This window comes from Pieris napi, chromosome 10 (assembly GCF_905475465.1).
Source record: "Pieris napi chromosome 10, ilPieNapi1.2, whole genome shotgun sequence".
Classification (NCBI taxonomy): domain Eukaryota; kingdom Metazoa; phylum Arthropoda; class Insecta; order Lepidoptera; family Pieridae; genus Pieris; species Pieris napi.
Window position 1 is genome coordinate 3,510,433 of NC_062243.1, and position 25,712 is coordinate 3,536,144.

The 25,712-nt window shown below is 33.3% G+C and overlaps 1 protein-coding gene across 4 annotated transcripts in view; it reads right to left on the minus strand.

Annotated features, from left to right (window-relative positions):
- Positions 1-4,275: 4,275 nt before the first annotated feature.
- LOC125052872 overlaps positions 4,276-25,712 on the minus strand; it is a 164,294-nt gene continuing 142,857 nt past the window's right edge. For 3 of the 4 annotated variants that reach the window (XM_047653918.1, XM_047653920.1, XM_047653921.1), the window contains 3 exons: positions 17,298-17,391; positions 6,522-6,687; positions 4,276-5,487 (listed from right to left, as the gene is read on the minus strand). In XM_047653918.1, the coding sequence (XP_047509874.1) occupies positions 5,323-5,487; positions 6,522-6,687; positions 17,298-17,391 (425 nt within the window). In that variant the 3' untranslated portion in view covers positions 4,276-5,322. Of the gene's footprint in view, positions 5,488-6,521; positions 6,688-9,918; positions 10,232-17,297; positions 17,392-25,712 lie in introns of those variants that run through there. The other variant, XM_047653922.1, reaches the window with a different exon arrangement.

Below are 25,712 nucleotides of genomic sequence, written 5' to 3' on the forward strand. Positions count from 1 at the left end.
ATTTACATGATCAACATAGATCGGTTACCTTATTGATACTTACAATTTAATGACAAATATATTAAAGTAACCTTTCATAGCCTCTACAGTCTATCAGTCAGTAATCAGTCAGTCTAACCTAAACCTATCTTAAACTCTTATGCCCCCGAAATCTAACATAATATGTTATATTAAAAAAATTCATTGTTATCTCAAGAAACTCAAATGATAGGTTTTAGGAAGAAATAACTAGGAAATTGTTAACGAAATACAGTAAATGAATTTTAAAAACATTATGAAACACTGCAATTCAAATTCCAAATGATTTTAATAAATTTTCGAAGAGCCCCCCTAAACAATCAAATAGCCCCCTTTGTGGGGCGTGGTCCCCACGTTGGGAAACACTGGTCTTAGTCCTAAGAGGTACTTTACAGAACGAGCGAATTGCGGCCAAAGAATTAAAGAAAGCAAAAGTTGTTTTATGAAGGCTAATCGACTCCACAGAAAATATTACTGAAACAGGTGCAACAAATGTGTAACAGACACATTTGTAATTATGCTACGTAAAATGACGTAATCATAAGTCTATGTAAAGAAGACCAGTTACCTTTTAGGTCTGGGCCTTTTAGATTTTGTATCTCTTTCGTGACAATTCGTTTTTTAATCAGCCTTCTGAGCCTGAAACACGCCGTCGACTTTTTGGGTCTAAGGCAGGCACGATGATTTTCTTCACCGTTCGAGCAAGTTTTAAATGCGCACTTAGACAGAAAGTCCATTGCTGCACAGCCGATACGAACCTACGACCTACGACCTCGAGATTCGCACGCTGAAGCCACTTTTTTTTTCATTTGGCGTTACGCATATCCTTCCACGGCACGACTCCCTCATGATGAAAGGTTAGGTTAGGTTAGCTACTGTTACTGCTCGCTGCTGTGCATACCCACTAAAACCTCGCGGCGCCACCAGCAAAGCAGCCTAGTACGCATCCCGCCACGCGAATAGTCGCTGATATTACGGCCCGTTACGCCCGTGAATAATGTGAAATGGACCTTGGCACAGCAAGAGACCATACTTACATACTCTAATTCGCGCTGATTTGATTTATGAGAGCTGAGGGATATCGAGTAAAATACTTGCAATAATGTGTCAGAATATTCCTTTGGACATATGAACCTCTATTCCCCCGCTGATTCGTCTGCGTGCCCATTACACGACGCGTTGCACGATGGAACAGCGACGCGGATGGGCTGCGGAATCGACCGCCCTGGCCCTCTTCCTTATGGCACATGACGGCCTCGGCAAATCTCTGGAGGATTTCCCACGTGCCGTCACTGTCCGTGCTTGTAATACAATGTGCGCTGAATCCACTAGGCCAACATTGCTCAAGTCTACGTAAACTATACCTAATTATCTAATATATTCAGAAATTATGTAAGTCAGACGTGACTGTCCAACAAGCCTGACTAAAAAGCAGACAACAAAAAATGTATCTCATTAAACATTACTTTCTTGCACGTCTCAACTTCGTAATTTTGTAAATAGATTATGGCAATTTGGTAAAGAAATTGGACCTTTCCAAAGAATTCTTTCATTAAAAAGTTTCGTAATATTTCCTGCCCATTAATATTTATTCATGGTTTTGTAAATATTAATCGCAACTGAATTGATTTTTGCATTTTAATGAATTTATTGAGCGCCACGTTATTGAATTATTTCGACGGTGAAATGGAATTCGTAACTTGGTACAATTAATTGAAAAAGTTACTTTTTCTTTTCTTAAGTAAATAGAAGAAATTACTTGACTGGCTTTCTACAGTAGAGAAGATTTTAAATTCAATATAATACTAACCGTTGTAGAGCACATTTTTTTATCGATTTAAAGTCCAATCTTGCTCGTATACCGTTCACGATAGCATTCTACAGCTGCAGCTCCGTTGATACACACTTATCGAACACCAGAGCATGATGATTACTTTAAAACGCGTATACAGTACAAATCATTTCTCAACTCTACGTTCTCTGACCAAAAAAGAAGTTTTAATTAAGTGTCTGGTACATGTATCAAAGAAACTATTTTGATTTCCAATTCCAATATTTCCCTAGTTTCGTCATAATCTCTGACGGATCAGCTGCCTGTGCCTGAGTAGTTGCCGTTCTTTTGTTTAATTCTTCCTCTCGATGTTTTACAATACAATTATGTTTGTGCCGAAATATTACAAACATTGCTGCGGTTAGCATTTCCGTATGTTCGCCAATCGATTGCTTGTCAACCCTCTTTTCACGGACAGACGAAGCTTCATTGCATCCGAAGGGTTTCTTTTAAGTTTTCGCCAATTCAAGTCACGTACTAACAAAAGTAATTTTACGATACGGCGATTGAATTTATCAGCCAATAGATAGTCTAACGCCTGGTTAAGATTCTCGTGAATACGCGCAAGTCGAACTTGTTTCATTAAATCGTTAGATTCGGTTTTTAAACGAAACTTAAACTGGACTTTCTGTCTACATTGTGAGAAAACCGCTATGTTTGAGACCCAAAATAGTTGGTGTGTGTCAGCCACAGAAGGCTGATCACCTACTGAAATCTGAGGACCAGATCTTGTTTTTATAGAGTACGTCGTTCTTTCATAACTTTAGTTCAGAGAATAACAAGTTTGTAAATCTTCGTTGTAACAGCGCCGTCGTAATTGGTGTCATTCAATATACAAAATCGATTTATAAGACATCAAAAACCTCAAAACAGTTATCAATTACTCTGAAAAAGTACGAAATGTACGAAATAATTTATTTATTTGTTCATTAGTATTCTTACAGCTACTCAATAAACAATATCCAAACCATGTGTATTCCGTTTTTGGTGTGTATACTGTATAATGTAATCATTATACACACCAAAAACGGAATACACATTCAAACATAAATATAAAGCACAGTCAACATTTTTTACCTATTTGTACAAAAAATAAATAAAAAACATATGTATATTTAGAATACATTCCAAGATGCATTGATCGTCTAATAAATATAAAATTCTCGTGTCACAATATATACTTCTCCGATTCTTATGATTTTTTTAATGCATATTCAGTAAGTCTGAGAATAAGCTTCTATCTATCTTTCAAAACTCCTAAATTTTTATTTTTATTTTTAAGATGAAATTTTTAGTTTTGATTTTTTTATGTGTATCATAAAACATCTCATAGTCACATAATCACATAGCATACAAAAATAAATAGAATTCTTAAGTATTAGTCTATCTAGTTATTATATATAATATTTGAGAACATTAGTTAATATATATATTATAAACACACAGTATTAAAAAAACTACATACCGTAAACAACACCATGAATACCCATGGAAATTCCTCAATGAGGCGGCAACTTCAAACAGGTTTATACCTTCGTTAAAGATTTTTGAATTTACATTAGAATTAGTAATATAATGATAATGATACGACCTGCCCTTATAAATGCATAATACAAACCCGTCCGAACTCAGAAGGGTTGGCTAATCTTACAAAGGGTAGTGGTTTGCGGTCTGAGACATGCGGGCTCTTTTAATTTCAACTATCCTGTAATGAGGTTCACTGTTTAAGTATTTACTTGTACATAATACTATATATTTTCATAAAACTTCAATAATTTTATATATTGTTTTATTGCATTGGAAATAAATTTTGTAGCTATTAATTTCTAGTGCTATATTTTTGGTCATTTGTTTTAATTGACAAAGAAAAAGCTCAAGATATAACTGGTTTCAAAATTGATTACAACTTAAACTAAACTATTGCTGCATAATTGTTTACTTAATTTAAGATTATATAGGAAGTTGTAATATTAACGTTATTATTATAAATATAAATTTAACGCCATCTACAGTAACAAGCTATAAATAATTTTTCAACTAAAATGTTACAGTTTGTTAAGATATTACGTAGATGGCACTAAATTAACGTTACTATAATTGTGAGTAAGCGACATCTATCGAATGTGTATTAAAATAACAACAGCAGATTACAGCGCCATCTATCTGCGCTATATTACACTACTACAATGACAGTTATTATACAGATTTATAATTATATCAGCGCCATCTCTTTGAAATTCATTAAACTAGACATATCTAAAACCCCAATATGAAACTCATTGCTCGTTTGAATTATCCAATTAATTATTTAATTTATAATCACAGAAATAAACAATTTTATAATTGAATAATTCATATTTCGTGTTATCCATGAACTTAAATTAAAACTTTAAATGTAATTCTTAAACTAGAAAAAAAACGATAGGTCACATTTATAGATGGAATTTATTTCTCACTATGTCAATAGATTATAGCATTTAAACAAACATAAATGTAGTTAATATAAACGTCTTTATCATCCATCGCAACAGTTCTAATGAAAACAAAATATTATAATCATGGCTTTGTTGTACCTAAACTTACTAATCAGAATATCAGGCTCAATATGAGCTATCACAATTCTCCACCGACGGTCCTTCCCACTGATGTATAATTGACAAGGTTCAATAGAAAACTCAAAAATATCATCAAATTATTTATTTTCATTGAATATCACAGTAGGCAAAGACCCGGCGAAAATCTGAAAATTACACTACCGAAGCATCCAGTAACGCAACTTTTACAACTATTAGGTATTTCTTAGTGAAACGATTGCGATTATATAGACATTATAATATCATAGAAATATTTTCATTTCAATGTTACGTTACAAATTGTACAACTTTCAGACTCGCATTAAGAGACATAAAATACTGAATCAAACAATTATATTTTCAGACATTCCACCGATATAGTTAAAATACAACTGTATACATAACTTCGAAAACTATTTGATCGATTTTCGCCTATGAATACGATCACGTCTAAAAATAAGTTAATGTTCTAGAAAATGCCCTAATTAGTCAAAAATTACATTAACAAGGCATCGTGGTTTTCTAAAATAATTATTGGATTTTCGTCACTATTATGCGCGACCGCATTTTTCTAAGTTCATTCATAACTTTTAAATTAATTAAACTAAATCATTTGACTATCACACATACTTTCTACTCAACAGAACAACACTCGCAGAATTCAATGCACTAATACTTATTAATACATCTAGACTTTACATCACAATGAAGTGCTGAAAGAAGACTACTAATATTGGTCAAGAAACAATTGGTCAAGAAGATATGTTTAAAGAGCCGTGACGACTTAAAATTTGATATTCGAGTAAGATATGACTTGGACAATTTCTGACAACCACGAAGTTCATAGAATCGCTAATATCAGCGACGAAGATTCCTGCTTCTGTGCTATTGTATAGGTGCTTAATAAACGTATATTTGCTTCAGTTGAGGTTTGAGCTCAGGTGGAATAGTGTAGACCTCTTGTTCGGGCTTCTTCTTTACTAATCTCTTCCAACGACCGCCAATATTCTTACGTAGACTGCGGAAACTCGCTCGCTCATTACCGATCGGCTGCATCAAGTTGTCCTGGAAAGAGAAACAAAAAACATTAGATACAATATAGAACCGGTGCGGACGAAAATTTCTAGGAAGAGTCGTAAGTATTCGTTTGAGTTTATTGTAAGCCAAGGCCCCGTGAAAACAATGCAAGAAACGAAAGGTAATTCCTAAAATTCAACACCCGTACAATAACCCGCTAGCGGGTAACTGTTCCGTTATCGTCCCCAATGCATTTATAGGTGCATTTGCACTGCAGTAGAAACAACTTCCAGTTACACAATGCCCTCTTCAAGATATTTAAAGCAACACGACGGTTGCCATCCAAACAAAACTACAGACAGAAGGCCATCTTGTATACGTTAAATATTATTACTAAGCGTCATTCCAGACACATTCTATTCAAGACCAGTTTTGCTTGTATATTTAGGATCTTAGCTTTAACGTGAAACGGGCATATGAATTATTTTATAAGTGGTTATTTGTAGGAAGCTGGCAACTAATCACTGAGGCCATACGTGTCTGAGGCGAGCCTTGAATGCGATATACAGCTGTATTAGCATTCTTTGCTTCCTTGTGCCGTTACAATATGGGTGGTCTTGAGTTTTTTAAACAGTTAAATTGAACGTTCAATTGTTTCAATAGGTATCAGACCGTGATATTTAGGTTAAAGTTTTACGATATGCTACTGCAGCTGTTGTATTAGTCTCCTTTGTTTGAGGAAAGAAGGTCGAACGGTTACAACATGTTCGCCTTGTGCAGCTTTCTACTCAGTAAGCGTGTCCCGACATTTAAATTTACTTTGCACTTAGACGCTGCGTGTTCGTGGTGTAACCGACTCTCACTAGAGTGGGGGCGTGGGACGGTCCCGTCACGTTTCTATTAATTATGCTCACGCTTTCCATATTGTTATTTGAAACTACTTTTAACTGGAAACGTAACTATTGCGCGCTAAATTTGAAACGGGGTCAAGTATAACTGATGTAACCGTTGTTAGTTTAATTCAAAAATATCATTCATGTTTTGGGAATTCAGTAATCGGTAAACTAAGAATATTTACTAACCTGATCATGGGGATAGACGTAAGGCGGAGGCAGCGGCGGTGGGAACTGCCACAGAGGCTGCTGGCGGAAGGCAAGAGGCTCGGGCGGCGGCTGCGGCGCAGAGGCCTGGAGCACAGCTTCAGCTGGGTGTACTGAAGCAGAGTGCTCTTCCCTCTTGCGCAGCTTACTGTGGACGATGCGAATCGCCATCATAGTACCGTTATTCCCAACCATGGTATCAAAAGAGTCCACGCAAGAATAACTGAATACACTGGGCTGGATCACAGGCAATAAGTTCCAGTCGGGCAGTCACAACATTTCACAATTTCACTCACAGCCGTACGCGGTCGGAACAACGCTTAACTAAGAACTAATTAAATAATTATCACAATATTTTTATTAAGTAGAGCTATTGCACTATCACTGCTGCTAGGAACGCGCGGTAGGCCGCGTTATGCGAGCTTCAGCTGCGCGGTGACTAGAATGTTATCGTGAAGAATGGCCGGCAGGTGCCTAGCAAAGCGCTCGCTCGTGCCAAACGACCTCTACGGAGTACTCCATGCGTCTGAGTTGAAGTGGAGGGGCGGCGATGGCTTTTATACGTTCGCCTCTGACGCGGCGCCAGCCGCTGAAAAGGTGGGCGGGGTGCGGGTGAAGGGGAAGGTACGTCGGTTTCGCTGTTTTCCGCGAAAACCAACGAACACTCAATGCTATCGAATAGTCTACACTCCCATAATACAATCGAATTTATTTCTTGACGCATGGATCGACTTTCGGTATTCCCAGTTATTGATAAAGATTTACACCACGTATTTTCTAAGCAGCTATACCATCACGTGTTAATTATGTATCTGCAATTAGTGCTACACATTCTTTGCCTAGACAGCTGTGAGTGAAATAATTAACGGCCTCGAACACAGTACACATATTCTTGCGTGGTAACCGATAAAAATACAATATATAAGAAAGTTGAAATCTAAAGAAAAATTATACTCCCTATAACTTAGATCTAACAACGAACTTAAATAGAACATATCTAAAAGCATAGTTTTATCAACTATGGCTTCAATAACAGTCACGCCTCGAACACTTCATCTAAGTAGGTAATCGGACGAGCCCGTATTGATTTTGATGATAAAATGTACGCAAGGGATAATATCATACACATTTCACCATCAAACTGAGTTCAAAGTCCGTAAAATAAAAATATAGAGAAATCTCGTACCCAGTACACGCCAGCTGGGTCTATGGATCAACGCGACTAAGAATATTTTTTGCATCTCTCTCTATTTTATTTGTGTTCCCGTTTACGAGTAAGAGAGGCGTGTATTTAGAATGTTCTACTTGAAAAGGCAAAGTAGGGTTGCAGGGCAAGGGAGATGGCAAGGTACATTGCCCTTAGTTCCCGCTCAAGCGAGCCTACGGGCCTTTGACTTGTGGAAAAAAAACACAGGTAGTAAGTCATTATAAGTTGTTACCCTTGAAAATGTCTAGAGGATATCGTCAACGTATATAATGACTTAACTTTTTACTTTGTTTGAAACAGTCTTTGGCAATTTACGCTTGTAATTAATGATTTAAGTGGACTAGGCACGTTTCAATTGGTTTCACGTATAATGCAATATTATAGAGGATGCGTTCATTCCATGTTGCGTTTTAATAATTTCTGGGTAGTATTGTGTCATGTGCGTTGACAGTGCCACGCTTTGATCTGAAAATTATGGGATTGCTTAAGAATATCATGATAATTCTATTAAAGTTATTTTATTATAACCTTTAATTACCTATTACAGGTAATGCGTGAGAACATTGCGTTTCATATTCTAAGTAGGTACACTTAATTCTTTTAAACATTTTTCTATGCAGTATGTCAAACAAATATGAAAATTGGCCCAACAACACACCTATTTTATCAAACGAACTAATTAAGATAAAAAGGTAGAAACATATTTCGATTGACCTTTACTTACGTCAATCAGAGGCTATCGGTGTTTCCCATATAAATTTTTTACGAAAATCACGTTCAATACGACTGAATTTTTAGTAAACATAAGATAATAGGAATCTACGTGACAGAATTATGTTCTAGAAAAATTAAATAAAACCTAACCGAAAAAGTTTCCAAGATCTGGCATTGACGTCAATATTAATATAAGGGTCAATAGGGGGTACAATTTTAATAGTAGTTATCGAGAGCTTGATATATAAATTAATGGCATCACTGATTGCGATCAATAAGTTCTTAATGTAGTAGAATAGTCTTTTCATAAGGTAGAATATTTAAAGCCAGGCAAAATACAACCGAAAGAATTAGAGTAAAAAGTCCGATTTCTCTTTAAACTTTATTATGAAATAAACTGGCGACACATTAAAAACCTATCCATATGATGTATGTAAAATAGATGTAGTCGTTTCAATATAAAATTAGATAGCTATCATTCTATTTTGGTATACAACAAACACGTCAAAAGATTATAGAATATCTTCAACTTGACAAACATGTTTCTAGTTTATAAAAATTTCATTACGAAAGGGGAGTTAATACAAAGATGATATAACTTAATTTGGTTCAGAAAAAGTAATTTAAGAGTGAGGTCAAACAGATATTTATCGTTACATGACTACATTATAATCCCTTTGGTGATTATGATAATTATTTAAATTGTTATCTTGTGGCCTCACTCGTATTCTCTTGAGGTTTGTTTATACAGAGTTCTTATGTTTATGAATCTGAACCAAGGTGTAATATAAACTTTATGGCGTAGATTGTGGGAACTTCTCACTAGTCAAAAATGAATTAATTGGAATTCTACGAATTGAAGGTGTGAGATTCTAATACCAACTAAATCAATCGAATTGCAACGTCGTAACTAAACTTATCTCTTTTCATTACAGCAGAAACACAATTCGACAGAAAGAGGCGAAAGACGGATATATAAGGATGGATAAAAATGCTGTGTTTTTTGTGTACGAAAATATTATGGTTAGGGAAATGGTCAAAGTGAAATTGGATATTTGACCTAGACCTTGAACGAACGGATATCGATCCGTTTTGTTAATATCTTATTCCTTAAGAACAAACTTTTTGTTCGATATTCTGACTCATTCAATACCATTGTCCGGTTTTAAATAGATTGTAAAGTTAAATTGAAGTTTTATTTTTACATTCAACATAAATCGGTTAGGTTAAATCGATTAAAATAACATATTCTGTATTCCTTGACTTAAAAAGTATATGGCAATGCTGTTCACAAGCAAATATCGAGTGATACGTGGAATTTACCTTGACCAGCTAGAAGTCAACCTTGGTGCATACGGGTGTTGCGAATGAATTGTACATGAAGTTGAATAAAATGTATCAATTTGTTAAGCATTTCTGGTATTTCGTTCCCTATCATGAAGCAAACAAGACAATTACCCGCGCTCAAAAGGATTGTGTTTGTTCCTTCCGCACAGGCAGACAATGGTCTTGTCAACAGAGAGCACGATCAGAGAGTTGTGTCCAAGCAACACGCCGACTTCGCAGTTTTCCTCTTTACACTTCATCGCCTCTAAGGCGATCGGAGCGAAGAGCATCGAAAGGCGGGCACAGACACTAGACACGAGCTCGTTTGGGCGGCAGTTCGACGCTCGAGTCCCGGCACGTTTTGGCGCAGACTGCCGATCAGCCGGCGGGTTTCATACCGCCGATGGCGAGCGTGAGTATTTGACTGGCGTCGACACCACGCCTCGCACGGCGCAGCGGTGGGTGGCGACTGAGTACGCACCTCTCCCGTTACCTCATTGCCATGATATGGGGACTCGACCTCGCTACGCGAAAGCCCTCCGCGGTCACGGAGCGTAACACCAAAAAACACTTATGAAGTGAATAACAAAGATACTTTAATTCAGAATCTGCGTCATTGTCACCTAAAAGATTCGTCTCGCATGGTATTACAAATCGCTACATTGTTTCAAAGTCTGTCATGTTTGTATAGAGGTTTCCATATTTTTCGAACAATTGTGCGGCACAAAGGCGCCAAAACAAAACAATGTTTGCTAAGATACATGACAATTGACAGTTGCATTTTGACGTAATAGACAGGATACGGTAGTGAAATTGTCTCTACTATTAATGTCTTTTAGAGAAAGTCTTTTAACAAGTTTCAAAACTTATTTCTTCGTTACTTTCTAGTTGGCGAAACTCATACGAGGACACGAAGCTCACGACTAGCGACAATCTGACGTCAGACCTATATGTTTTGTGTTGATTACTTAAGAAGATTAAATAATATGAACGGTGTTATGCGTATTGCTAATAGTATCCGGCAACAAGCTACCACAGGGACATAATTACGAGTAATATTTACTAGAAATCTGAATCCTATTGTAACCTACTGTTCTACATATCTTTGAAAATAAATATTCAGCATATATTACAAACTATGGATGTATGTATTACAAAAACTCACCCTATTCCTTCCACATGAATGATTCCATCGAGCAATGTTCAAATATCCGATTTAAAAAAACTTAGATAAGCTCTAAACTAACAATAGATATACGACTCTTAGATAAACAGAATTTTACGAGAGCTGACGATAGTAGCTAACGTAAAACGTCGTTTGTGGAGCGTAAAATATATAGGAAATTTAATGGTTTTAAACCAGTGATAGATTTTATATATTAAGGACAGTTTATATCCGATATTCTAAAAGATGTATAATGCAATATACATTTGTCTGTGTGACTTTGAATTTTTTTATATTAGTCGACGATTTCAGCTCGTAACAAGATTCGCAGAATCGAACTCAGGACCTTCGGATAATCCGCCTGTCAAACTAAGCTACCGAGACGGCAATTGTTATTTTTTTTTATTAAATTCAATACATTTCCTTACTCTATATACGGGTCTAACAATACCTACCTGCCTAAATTCATTTAAACAATTGTTTTATATTACCTTACATTAAACGCTTTTAGGAAACGCTACGAAGATTTACTGCTCTTTAAATACTAACGAAAATATACGATCTACTATCCAGACGCCAAAAATTGGCTCCAATCCAACCAACAGAGGACCTTGGTAGCCCATTGTATAACGTTTAATTACTCGATACTGGCGTCAATTACGAAGTCTTAGGACAATATGTAATATGACAATTAACATGGGAAAAATATGCTTATTTTAAGCGGGTTTTGTAATAGTTAAAACTCACCAGATATAAAATAACAGTCCATGAACTTATTCAACGTATAACATTACTTATGTTTAAATAACAGTTGTAAAATTAGTCATAAAGAAACAATTCATATCAAGTATAACTAGTTTGACCAAGAAATGCCTAATAGGGCTTCGAGATACCTTATTTGTTTAAGTATCAAATTTATTGGTATAAGTAAGGGCTGGGACAGAATAATAAAAATGTGCGTGTACTAGTGTACACACGTTAGAAGTGAAACTTCTTTATGACCTCATTTTTCGAAAAATTATCTATATGCAACTAACTTTACAGAAATTGGTTAAATAAAGTTATATTAGATAAAGTTTAACAAAAGGCTTTTAATATCACAGACTTGAATACAAATAATACAATTATTTCATTTTACCTTATTACCACTAAGATTATTACAGAATTTCATAAATTGTAATATAATTTTTAGTATCATTGTTATAGTTATTATAAATTTTTGTTATTAATGTTTTAGAATCTCTTCGAATCAACCGTGGTAGGGACGAGAAAAAGACGCGCGTAACGGTCAAATGTGACGCGTAACCGAAACATGTGACGCGTAACCGAAACATGTGACGTTTAACCGAAACATGTGACGCGTAACCGAAAAATGTTACACTAAATTTTTTTCCAACCCCGATAAAGAAGTTTCACTTCAAAAATCTTTACATCATCTATATATACAAAAGAAAGTCGTGTTAGTTACACTATATATAACTCAAGAACGGTTGAACGATTTGGATGGAAATGGGTGCGCAGGTAGCTTAGAACCAGAAGTCGGGCATAAAAACACAAAACTGACAGCTAAACGTAATGTTATCTATGGTTAAGTGTGATTAAAAATTTGACAATTAGAAGTTTTGATGTTGATAGGTTGTTGTGTTTATTTCGTGCCGCTATTACCAAAACTAAGACGATCTAATCTTTGTCGAGAAAGCCGTAATGCAATAAATTGGTGGACCGATTTTGATGAGTGTTTAAATAGTTCAGATAATTTACAATTAGATGTTTTTATAAGTTTGAAAATTTGTATTTAAGATGTGTGTATGTACTGGATAACGTCTGTCGGGTCCGCTAGTTTGAAATATATTATAAGTAGCTGTTAAGAGACACACATTTAAGCGGATTTTTGTGAATTAACAATCCTTTAACGATGTGTACTGTACACACATCGTAAAGGATTGTTATGATAATGTTTTGTGCAAATTAAAATTGGTATTCCGGAAATTAATTAGTATTCTGAAATCGTATATAGTTTAACGGGAAATATGTTTAATTATTTAAAATTGTATTGTAAACTAAAACAAAACAAACAAACAAAAATTTAAATATATTAAAAATATAATATATTTCACGTATACTAACTTACTTGTAAATTTGGAAATTAATTTCTAACAATAACTAACATATTCGCAAGATAATTGTAAAAAATTTGAAAGTTTCATGGTAAATATTTTTTAAGGAAGAATCCTTTGCAAAATCTATTAGAAAATTAATATTTGTGATCGAAGGTACTATCAGATCTATTAGTTTATTAACAAGTGAATAGTTCTGATAGAACGTAAATGTGTGAGTATCGCGTTATCACTATTTGAGTTATAATAATTATAGCAATTATTGCTACCGTGTGTTATAGCTTTATATTCGCCCGTATACTATTAATTAGGTACAAAATTAGTTCCTTTAATAACCTTGATTGGATTGGTATTGAATGTTATCTTTTTTAATTTTGTTTTTATATAAATGACAAAAGTACTTTTTGGTTGAAATCTAAAAAAGTCATTAGTTAATATAATCATACTTAAAATAAATGGTAAAAATCGTAGAAATATTACCTTTACCTAATTAAAACGCGTTTAATAATCACTTTTAATTTCAACATTTAATTAAAGATAATTCATTGCATCAATAGGATAGGATTGTAAAAAAAACAATTTACAAAATTTTAATTGCTTCAAATGCTTTTTAAAAAATCTTATACTATAGTTTTTGCCGAATGTATACTAAACTGTAAGTTTTCTGTAGCATGTTTAAATATGTAATTATAGATTCCGCATATGTGACATTGGCCGTATATAGACAAATGTTTGAATTATTTGCCCATGACCGTCTATGGATAAAGGAATTTGTGTGCTTAGTAATTTTCCAGTATGAGAAAAAATATTTATATTATTATTCTTAAGAAAACGAGCAAATCAATATCTTAGACAAACTGAATACGTGGAATTTCAAAGTATTTATTTATAATTAGACAAATATTATATATGTTCTTAATTATTTTTGATAATCTTCTGATTATTATGCTATGCTTCAAAAACAAGTTATTTAAAATAATAATAGACACATTTAAAGCCGATTGATTAGTGATTTCACTTTAGACAGGGATCATGATTATTATACATATTACATTATATACATATACAGCGAGGAAATGCAGGTACACTGCCACAAACCAACCTTTTTAAATTTGTTTTAATTTCCTTTTTATAATTACTATGTTGGTTAAGAAAATCGTAAATACTGTATATTTGATTGTTATCAAATTCAATTCCTATTCATACATAATATAATTTCCATCAACTATCTTAATTTTTAGTTAAACAGCGTTTTTACCATGCAATTAAAATCTTATTTGAATAACAATAATGTTTAAAGCACTTACATTCTTTTTATGATTTTGCTAAACGATCGTTTGATCACTGTCAAGAAGTACATTTTTTTCACTTTTTGTTTCATTTACACTTTGAAGTGAAGTCGAGATAAGAATTAGTAATATATTTAGATGAATTGTCAATAGATCGAGACTTTTATTGTATAATTACGGCACGACTGATGCGCACCTCCACTTGCTAATCACACTGAATCAATATAGGGCAGGTGTAGTTACGTTTAATTTTTTTTGCATCTACCTTCATTGTTTTGTTTCTTATCAATTTTGAAAATAGAACACTTTTTGTTTAATTTGTCTAAGGCCGGCATTCAGAAACGTATCCAGACTTGGCGTTTATCAAAATTGTATTTCAAAACGTATAGTTTGAGAGGAGTTAATACTAGAGTCAAGTACATTCAGTCGACTAAGCTAAACCTATGAGCATTCTGACCCTGATACATGTCAAATTTTGAGTCTATGATATGCCAGGTTACTCCCGATGTTTAAGTTTAACATGCACAAATAGGAAATGCAAAGATAGGAAAATCATCTTTGAATGTCACGCCACCAGAATAACCTTTATTTTTTACAATACTGTACCTAAATATCAAACAATTGATCAGCAATAACAAAACGTTACGAACATAATATCCTTGCAGACTTTGGTACATTCTATTACCTTGACTAAACTAGACGTGTACAGTAAAGATATTACATCACCAAACAGATGTTTAGTAATTAATAATTCAAGTTTATTTAAGTATCAGAATCGATAAACGTCTACATGGATCAAAACTTAGAAAAAGCGTAACAAAATACCGGAAAAAGGATATTGAGTTTTACTCAGCTAATTATTTTGGCAGAGTATACGTTTACCGGCTGGGAATGCACATTTACGAAAAGTATTCTGTCACTTTGCCAAGATCAAATTGCAATTTCACAGTTCGAGAAAATTATTTACCTACGAAATAAAACAGTCAAAGCATGAAATGTAGGTGACTTTTGTGAGTATTGAACTTAATATTATTAATACGGAGTATTTCCAATGCATTTTTAATACTGGTCGAATGACAACAAATTATCTATATTAAATACTAAAATGTCACAAAGCTGTACCAATCACGCTTGTCAAGTTTCAATTGTCATCTGTCATTTGACAATTAACATTGTTCTCAGTAAATTTTGCTGGCGTTGTGTTTGCCTCCAATAAATTATAATGTAGATACAAATTATTTTTACTTGCTTTATTAACCTATTGTATTAACTGTTATAACAATTAAAAACGCCTGTACGCTTGTGTAACACGAGTAAGAACTACCTGCTTATACTCTATTGTCCCAAATCCTTAGCAAAGATAAAGTAAATTGAGAGCTTTTGAAGGTTATTGTTGTATCCGTTCGTAGAATACAAAGAGCATACAGGTATCTGTTTTAATCTCTATAGTGTAAAATATAAAACGTCTATAAAGAGCACCGATTATGTACTACCGTTAGAACGTTTTTCCGTCTAAAACGGTAACAAATTCGATTCACTATCTTTATCCGCGTTCAATAACATGGCCATATATATATTGAATTGGAGGATACTAAACTGATACTAGGATGGAACTAATCATTGTTATATTTAAGTCAATCTACATATAAATATGAACCAAAACCTTTCTCAGGGAACGGTGAAAAAAATCCGTCACTTAGGTTTTGAGTTTATCGCGCTATACAGATCGACGCGGTCTGGGGATTTGATTTTAAAATAGTATATTGCTTTAGCGAAATTGATAATTACTACATACTTTAAATGTTTATCTTGTAGTTCTTTTGCTAAGAAATCTGCTGTATTACCGCCTGTAACGGTAAATAGCAATTTTTATTACAATATTTGGTTTTGGAACCTTCTAACCAAGTTTGCGATAATTGCTACGGACATTGAAAGAAGTACATTGTCATAATTATTAAAACTATAGAGAGTGACCCAGCTGATGTTGAACATTATTTTTACCGTGGAGAACCCACGAGAGCTCCAGGTAGTTGGTAAGTGATATTGCGGTCGGCAAAAGTCCGTAGCGTCGGGCGCTAATGCGCTAATAAGCGTCGGACCTAAGTAGTTAGTATGTTATAGAAGTTGATTTGATTCTTAACAATAATTTTACGATAAGTAAGTGATTGAAAAGCTTTTATCTTTAACACTTATCTTTAGTATTATGTAAAAGTATTTTATTGAGTATTTCTGGGATTTGCTTATCGATTACGTAAGTTTATAGCTGTAAATATTGAATTTAAAATTCTAGTTGAATAATCAGTTTAGCTTGCTTTAGTTGCATACAGTTTTTTTATACTTTCCGTGTCAATTATAGTATTCCTAAATGTATTTGTGTTTACTTTTTGTTTAACCTGACAAAAATACCTTAAGCTTTGCAATTTCATGTGTTTTGTGCATTGACGTTTACAGCACGTTCTGAATAAAGAAGAAAATACTACAATTCAACATTCTCGATTCAATAGGAGCTTTTATATTTATTTCTAACTATTCGTGTTTACCAAGTAATATATGGAATCCTATATTATTTTTCTAGGGTAAGATTCAGAAACACTTAGCGCTTTGTCTGACACCCATATGTCTATTTTTGACAACTTATTGAATTTTGACATTCTGAATCCCACTCTTAGAGACTAGAAAGAGACAAAAAAGTTTCCAAAGACTGTTTCAATATATTTTGTTCTTTATGTAATTTCTGTAATATTTTCTATGCTATTTTCTAGTACTTAAATTACAAACCTATTTTCTATATTAACAGGTATAACAACTATATCAGAATTAATGGAAAATATGTTTTAGAAGACTAACTTTCACCTGTTTTAACTAGTTTACCCACACACACATATACACAGTTATTGACATCGGCAATAATGATTCATATTCTCTCAGTCTATTACTTACTTAATTGTGAGTGCCAGAAGGACGATTATAAGGCCCACAAGTGCCATGGCAATCACCACTCCGCCAATCATGTAATTCGCATCATTCGGTGCATCTGTAAAGAAAAATATTGAAATAAAACACTGAATCTTAATAATATTCTTGCTCTTTTGCGAATTTTGTAAACGTTTTTGACATTCATAAGCATGCCCTAAGACGCATCTAAACTGATTAAACGTATTTTGATTGATTGATTTGATCTCTATAACTACTTGACGATCCTACCTTTAATGAAATTGCATTTTCATGAGACGTAGATATGTGCCCCAAATTATATATAAATTTTTATATATGTGTACTTACTAATAAAACTGAAGTATGAAAACTTACTTCTCGTAACCCAACCTTACCCTACTTATAAAATACAAAAAAACATAATATTTGCGACGTAAAATACTGTGAAAAATCGTTTATAGTGGATTTTGAACCGAAATTATTCGTAATAATGTAAAACCAACGCGGAATTTTATAAAGGAAATCTTTATTCTAATAAAATGACCACGCAATTATATCCTTAAGGAAAACACAATACGTATTCGTGGAGGAAGCTAATTTTTGTTTTAATTGCTCGGTTGACCCAGCGTTGTTAAACGAGTTCCCACACCCAACTCATTAGACGCAGACTATTATTTTAGCACTGATGACAAACTCGAAAACATTTGCATTAAATAAAAAACATCCATTATTTCCAAAATTAAGACTGATTTGTTTTTCTTTTGTCTTTTATTTTAAACTAGTAGACTCGGCCAAGCGTTGCTGTGGCTAAGATTTTTGATATATTATATAGTAGTAGTAAACTATTCAAGAGAAAAGGCAGGAGAACACCAATCCACCATGCTTTTTTGGTGGTTATGCCATTAAATTGTAGCTTATGTGAAACGTTGGTAATTATTTTGATAGGGATCAATACATAGGTACGAATAAAGAGCCTTTTCTAGCGGTAGGTGGTATTTTAATAAAAAAAAATTAATAAAAGGACGCTTATTGTGACGTAACTATAAAAGATAGAGAGATGCTGTCGCGACATTTTTTATAGATAGTGATGTGTCCTAAAAAATTGTAACACATCATTTTGTTCTATCATTAATAGTTTTCGCAGCGCACACGATTGAAGGAAGTTTTTTGTTTATTTTTTTACACCTTGGGTTAGATTATTCAAGTTTTAGTAAGCATCCCTAATTTTTTTGAAAATAAAACATAGCCTATGTCACTCGGGAATAGTGTAGCTTGCCAACGGTGAAAGAATTTTTGAAGTCGGTCCAGTAGTTTTGGAGCCTATTTATTTCAAACAAACAAAAAATCAAACCTTTCCTCTTTATAATATTAGTATAGACAAAAGAAACCATTGTTACAGGGATGACTTTAAAGCGAGCGGAATTTAAAGTTTAATATTTCTAAATAAATAGTAAAATTCAGTTGCGATCACAACTGGATCAACTGTTACTTGTTGTAGCTACTTGGAAGTCCTCTGTCACTGCAGTAATCGTACGCCATTTTATGACGGCTTTAATAAATGGAAAATACCAGATCGATATGAATTCTAAAGCCGGGTCCAGACGAGTGTAACGTGTAATGTAAGATTACGTGTAATTTAGCATCAACAGTGTGGACGGCACACGAACTCAAAGCGAATTGTGAACGCGAAAATATTTCAAAAGCTGTTTCCACTCAGTTGCTACGAACATGCCGAATAGGAAGGTCGTGATAGCTGGTGCGGCTTTTATTTTCATGTTTTTACTAACTGAAGACCTATGGCTCTTCTTTACTTTTCCTTTTTCTCTTCGATGTGAAGCAAGCAAACTAATCATTTTGTTTTTGCATTCTTCTACATCTCTTTCCAATGAATGAGCAATATCACTCCAAGCATCGTGTTTCAGATTTTTTTTATAGTATTGCGGGTTTTTTGGATCCCAAAAAACAGGTTTTTCTTGATACAAACTAATAAGTTCAAGCGATTGTTCGTCACTCCACATCATGAACGTACATACGACACAACCGTCACGAACGCCGTCCAAACGAGCACTGCGAGCGTCTTTGTGTTCGCGCGAAAAACCGACAGCCGATGGATCAACCCCGAGCGCCGCGCGAGCGTTACATGTAATGCTCGTAGTGCCGTCCACACGTAGAATTCGTGTTACATTACACGGTGGATTACATTACACGTTACACTCGTCTGGACCCGGCTTAACATTTCCGAAACGCGAATGTTTCGTGCAGAACATTGGGTGAGTCATTTTTAAATTGCTATGCCAATCTTTAACTAACCGTACCCTAACTAGCTGATTTTATATCTGAATCAGTTAAGATTATGTACTGTAAAGATGTGAATAACGGGTTCGTAACTTATATTAAATATATGACGCATAGACGCACGCATTATTTTGCGTATGTGCAAAATAGTTTTCTTAGTATCCACTATACAAGACCTTAATAATAAACACAATTTACATCAAATATCACAAAACAGGAGAAAAATAAAAGAAGATAAAGGATGTAAAAGTCTTACTGTTTCAAGCAGTTTCATAATAAATGAATTGAATTTATTTATAGGAAGACCAAAAAAAATTTTTATTGCTATAACTTACTATACTCATAATTATTTACGATACACCAAAAGTAAAGTTGTATACGTCTTGTCTTGAATCATATAAGTAATAACTAACCATTGAGTTTTGTCTGATAAATCGTGTACCAGAAATAATTTGGTAGCATTGCTACCATTTTTTACACGGATAATATGGCTTCAGCTCATTACATAAACATGTTCATTAATGCACTTTATTTAATCAACATCTAATTAAAACCATATAGGAAATCTATTTAAACCGCCGGCGCCAGGGCAACTTATTAAAGTGACACGGGGAGTGTGGAATGGATCCCAAAAGCATCTGATAAAACCTAACCTAAGCTAACATCAGTGGCTGAAAACTTGTTTCAGCCACTGATGTTCATTAATACTCTAAGAATTAATACTCTAAGAATTCTTAGTAGCGTATACCAACTGTTTGCCATTTTTATAATTAAACCAAGATAGGTTATTGGCATCAACGATTCGTTACGGAAGGCTAGACGGTGTACAGTTAACGAGTTCCTATGAGAATTTGCGAAAATTGTGATTATATAATATCGTATCGTATAACGTATACGTTAAAGCTAACTGTAAAAACGAATACTCATATAAAATATATTTTTAGATGTATGAAATCGATTGAATACCAAGTGAAACCTATCTGCATTTGACAAGTTAAGACAAGACACATTGTTCCTACGACAACATACTGTCAATACACATATACAAGGATTTAAAAAAAAAACTTTTTATTATTCCTACTATTCCATAAAGTCCACCCGCACTGCACTGAAATTCCAGTTCCTTTGATTCCATGATATAATTCTGTATTTGTTTCACTGACGCTTTTTTTAAAAGCATGGTGGTCTAAGCCAAAATAATATTTTGTTGAAAATCTATCTAAAACGTAATATATAGTTACTTTATTATTAAGCTGAATGGATATTCTAGAAACCGTCCAGGTTAAAGAGGTCGTATAAGTGAGTCTAAGAGGTGAGGTCAATTACATCGAGACCCACAATCCATGCACCTATATCGAACAATTAAGCTTTTAATTAAGAACATTTTTTAATTTAAAATGGTAAAAAATTTAGTAACTAAAACGTGTTTTCATTTAAAAAGAGCTTTTTATCCATCTTATAACTGCACTAAATTCGTGAATAACACTAGAATAATAACTCGCATAAAAAAAAAGTTACTTCAACAGTAGAAAAAGTATTATTGTGAGTATACCAATAAATAAAGATAGTGTAAGATTATTTATAGACGAGTAGTTGTATGGGTGTAAAAGATATATACCTAAAAACTTAAAGTACACTATGGCCACGGTTGCTAAGTATGCGCGTTTATTTTGTTAAAAATTTAACATATACGTGTCTATAGACACTTAACGCTTAGTTAATACGTAAGTAAAAAGGAAATATTATTTCAAAACCTCAATATTATTGTAATTTAAACCTTGTGGTAGCAGCCACATGCGGTGTATATTGTTACATTGAGGGGCTAGAACGAGACGTGTTATAGAATTTTCAATCTTAATCCTTTAGATTAAGATTCTAATTTAAAAAGTAGCGTTACAAATAACGTGCAAGCGAAAAGGTACTACAGCTTTATAGAAGGGTATTTTATGAATATTTATTTTTGTAAATATAAAACAATTTAAACGATAATGACAAATTCCCGTTCCTTTGATTCTATTACAGATATACGTACATAATTCTGTATTTGTTTCACGGACGCTTTTTTTAGAAGCATGTAAGCCATAATAATATTTTGTTGGAAATCTATCTAAAACTTTATATAGAGACTTTTTTATTAAGCTGAATGGATCTTCTAGAAACCGTCCAGGTTAAAAGGGCAGTATTAGTGAGTCTAATCCCATTGAGAGCCAAAATTCGTGCTCCCATATAGAAAAAAAGTAAGCTTCTAACTAAAAACAATTTTTTATTTAACTAATTGTGAAATTTCCAGTTTCGGTGAACATGGTAGAAAATTGACTAACTCAAACGTGTTTTCATTTAACAATCGAGTATTTGCATTTAATAGTTTGATTAGTTCAGTTTATTGACCTCTCAGAAAAGCATTCGCAGTACGTGTTAAAATTTAATAGGATTTCAATAGATTTCTTTAAAATAACCGACTATAAACATTCCATGTAATACAAGTTTTTAACTTCAAAATCCCATAGCTTTATTTTAATTTTGCGGTATCAGCGTCGTAACTGTTAAACTCCCAATAGCGATGGCGAAAGCGACAACTATGGTGAGTGTTTTTATACCCAAAACGACTTCCCAGAAAATAACACTACTTCTGCATAGTCAAATAATTTAATTAAAAAAACATCGCCGTAAGATAACGTCTTCATTATTGCAATCTGCACAATTAGTGCAAACATCAAAATATAATTTATTCAAATAAAACAATGTGCACTTATGAACTTCAATAAAAAATTAAAAACAAATCAAACGCATAATAATAATATAATATGATTGGACAATTCACACCAACTGACCCATGCTAAGCTGGTGAAGCTTGTATTATGGGTACTAAGCAACGGATATACATACATACTATAGATAGATAGCCATATAAATACATATTTTAAATACCCAAGACCTAAACACAACACCACATGCTCATCACATCGATGTTTGTCTCAGCCGGGGATCGAACCCGGGACCCATGGATTCGCAGTCAGGGGTACTAACCACTAGACCAATGAGCCGTCTAAATATAACGGTTCAAAAGAACTGGCAACGTCACTCTTTGAAATCGCCAAGTATTTGGTTTTACCAAGTGTTTATAAGGAACTACAGCTGTTGTTAGGAGGTGCCAATTCTTATTTCAACCATTTTCGGTGTTACAGGATAGCCAGGCTGGCTTAGTGTTGGCTAAGTGCATCGGCCTTTCGGTTAATGCACCCGTCTTTGTCTAAACTAAGGAATTGGTTGCGAATAGCAACAGGGCTCCGACACGCGCTCTTGAAATATAATCCCGCTACTACAATTTGGTCACGCTCTGGTTCATCTATAAATAAATAAAAAAACCGACCATCCAAAATGCACTCAAATAAATTATCTTTTAACTAAAGTACGATAAAATCATGTATATATGAGCTGATACGAGTCATTTGTCTCTACAGAACATTTATTAAGAAACAATCAGATTCATAAGTTTAATAGAAACAGAAATAAGATATAAAATATAAAGTTTTGATGTATAAAGAGTGGCGTAGAGGTTATTGCCAGTTCTTCTCTTTCGTTCTACGCCCTTTGAGAACTGGCAGTAAATGTAAAATTAGAAGTGTTAATTGTGATCCTATATGAATAAATGATTTTGAATTTGAATTTTATTTTATTAGAACAGTTCACAGATAAATAATAATTATATACAAACGGTAACGGTAGGTGAGTAGATAATATAATACAAAAGATCACACAAAGGAAGAGGACACAAATACTAATTATTATAACAATGAAAAAGGCCTAAGAAAAATATGTGTAACAATTGTTTTAATTTATTCTTAAATGAAGCGAGAGCATTTAATAAATATTCTGTTGTCTCTCCATTCAAATTACCCAACAAATAATTGCTATTATCTGGGATTTTATACTTCATAGATTTTGTGTGTGAGAGTCAAAGTCTAAAACACCGACACAGGTCCTGACGGTATATGTACTACGTACGTAATGTATCAAAGCATATGTATCGACTTTTAATCTCAATGATTAACAAATCATTCCTGTGTGTAATGAGGATAACACAAGTAGAAATAGTTGTATGAAGCCGCAAAAATATGTTGAAGCTTCTGAACTAATGAGTTCATCGTCTGGATTTCCGTCCGTCGTTTTAATCGGATATTTTGAAATTACATAAATTTAAATACAGATTTCGTAAAATATTTTTATTCCAGGAAATTAGGTCTAATTAATAAAGACAAGTGAAATTGATACTTGATCTCAAATGCATTTCCTAAACAATGGACACCTAATTAAGTGTTGTACACATATGTTATCTAGAAAATAATACCTTGCTATACAACTTGTATCTTATGCGCCAAATATATCTTTATCGGTGACGTTAGACTTATCATTTGTTGTATCAAAATGTACGCATTAATATGTTAATGCAGTGGTTTTGAACTACGTTTTTTCTATGACTAATATACTATTATTAATATATACAAATATTAAAACAATTGCTATCGCTTCCTTAAGCCGGTTCTTTTCTCATTGTTAAAACTTTTAGTTTTCTTTTCGCCTTCTAAAATAAGATCTCTTAAATATTATATCCTAACCATTACTTAACTTACCTTTCTGATGCCATATTTGTATCATTATCATATCATTTCATTGTTTCTATGACTGTTTTAGGATAGATACTTTATATTTTGTTTGACTCTTTTTCTGATTACTATAGTGTTTTGTTTCCTAATAAATTTGCAGTTTTGTGGTTAGGGTTATGTTGAGTCCCACAATCAGTGGAGTACGTAAATAGAAAAATGCATAAAGTAACCTTTTTAATCAAGAAAAAATCTACGAACATAAATTTAAAATCTAAGAATGCAATTACACATTTATTACTTTGCGATAAGCGTGTGTACTACGCTCATAACGCCATATTGCAACGTACACTTTCATTGCACGTGTAACCTTTATAATGAAGGCTTGATCGATATTGACTGGACTTTGTACTGTGTTCTTTATACAAAACTAGGCGGGCTCAGCGGTTTCAGCCGCGGTAATTCGATCGTAGTGATAATGCCTTTCTTGATAATGTAGTTTCCACTATTTAATCAATTTAATTTGTCTTTTCATCTAAATAATATTGGAAATAAATACAGGTAGGTTGTGACGTCATATTTGTGTAACTACATAATATAATAATAGTTATATTTTTTTCATATTTAATTTATAAAGAATAACATACAAGTTCAAATTTTGGTAAAATCAATGTGCTTAACGAATGAAGGGATTACTTTATGTTCACAGATTGTATTGTATTAAATTTTCAGTTTGTTTCGATATCAGCTGATCATGCATAGCGGATTAATAAAAAAATATATATGTATATACATTTACTTAATTCGATGATTCGGGTGCATAGGTTTTATATACGTTAATGATATGATTATTTATGATAACCAAAGATAATAAAAAACTTAAACATATATTATATTATGATAGGATTTAGCAAGACCCATGAACAAAGAACCCGTTTTAAGTTAATACAAATTATCAACGCTTCTAAGGATTATTCAGTCAACGTAATCGTAACATTAAATTGTTACTAATACAGTATGACACTCATTTAAGATACGTCATATACTAATCGATTATTGATTCGACACAAGTGATAGGTATTCAATTTACAGTACACGCGTAAGTTCTCAGGGTGAAATTTATAAAATAAATATACAATACAATCTTAAGGGTCTATATCTGTGAAGGCGGTACCTACTAATATTGTAAGTAATAATTAAATAAATAAATCAGTGGCGCTACAACCTTTTTAGCTCTGGGCCTCAGATTTCTGTATTCATGATTTCTGTTTCAGCTGCTGCTAAGTAATAATTAAAATATCTAATAATAATATGTATAGTAACAATGTTTTTTTTTTTAGTTGAGGTATTTGCTACCGCGGCTAATAAATGGTCTACCAAATAACATATTAGATTACCTAACGCCAACCAACATAAACAGCAAATTAAAAAACTACTTTTATATGCATTTGTCGCGCTCCTAAACAAGACTGCTATGGTTACATTAATACAAACCACAGCGGTTAACGGTAACTTATTATTATTG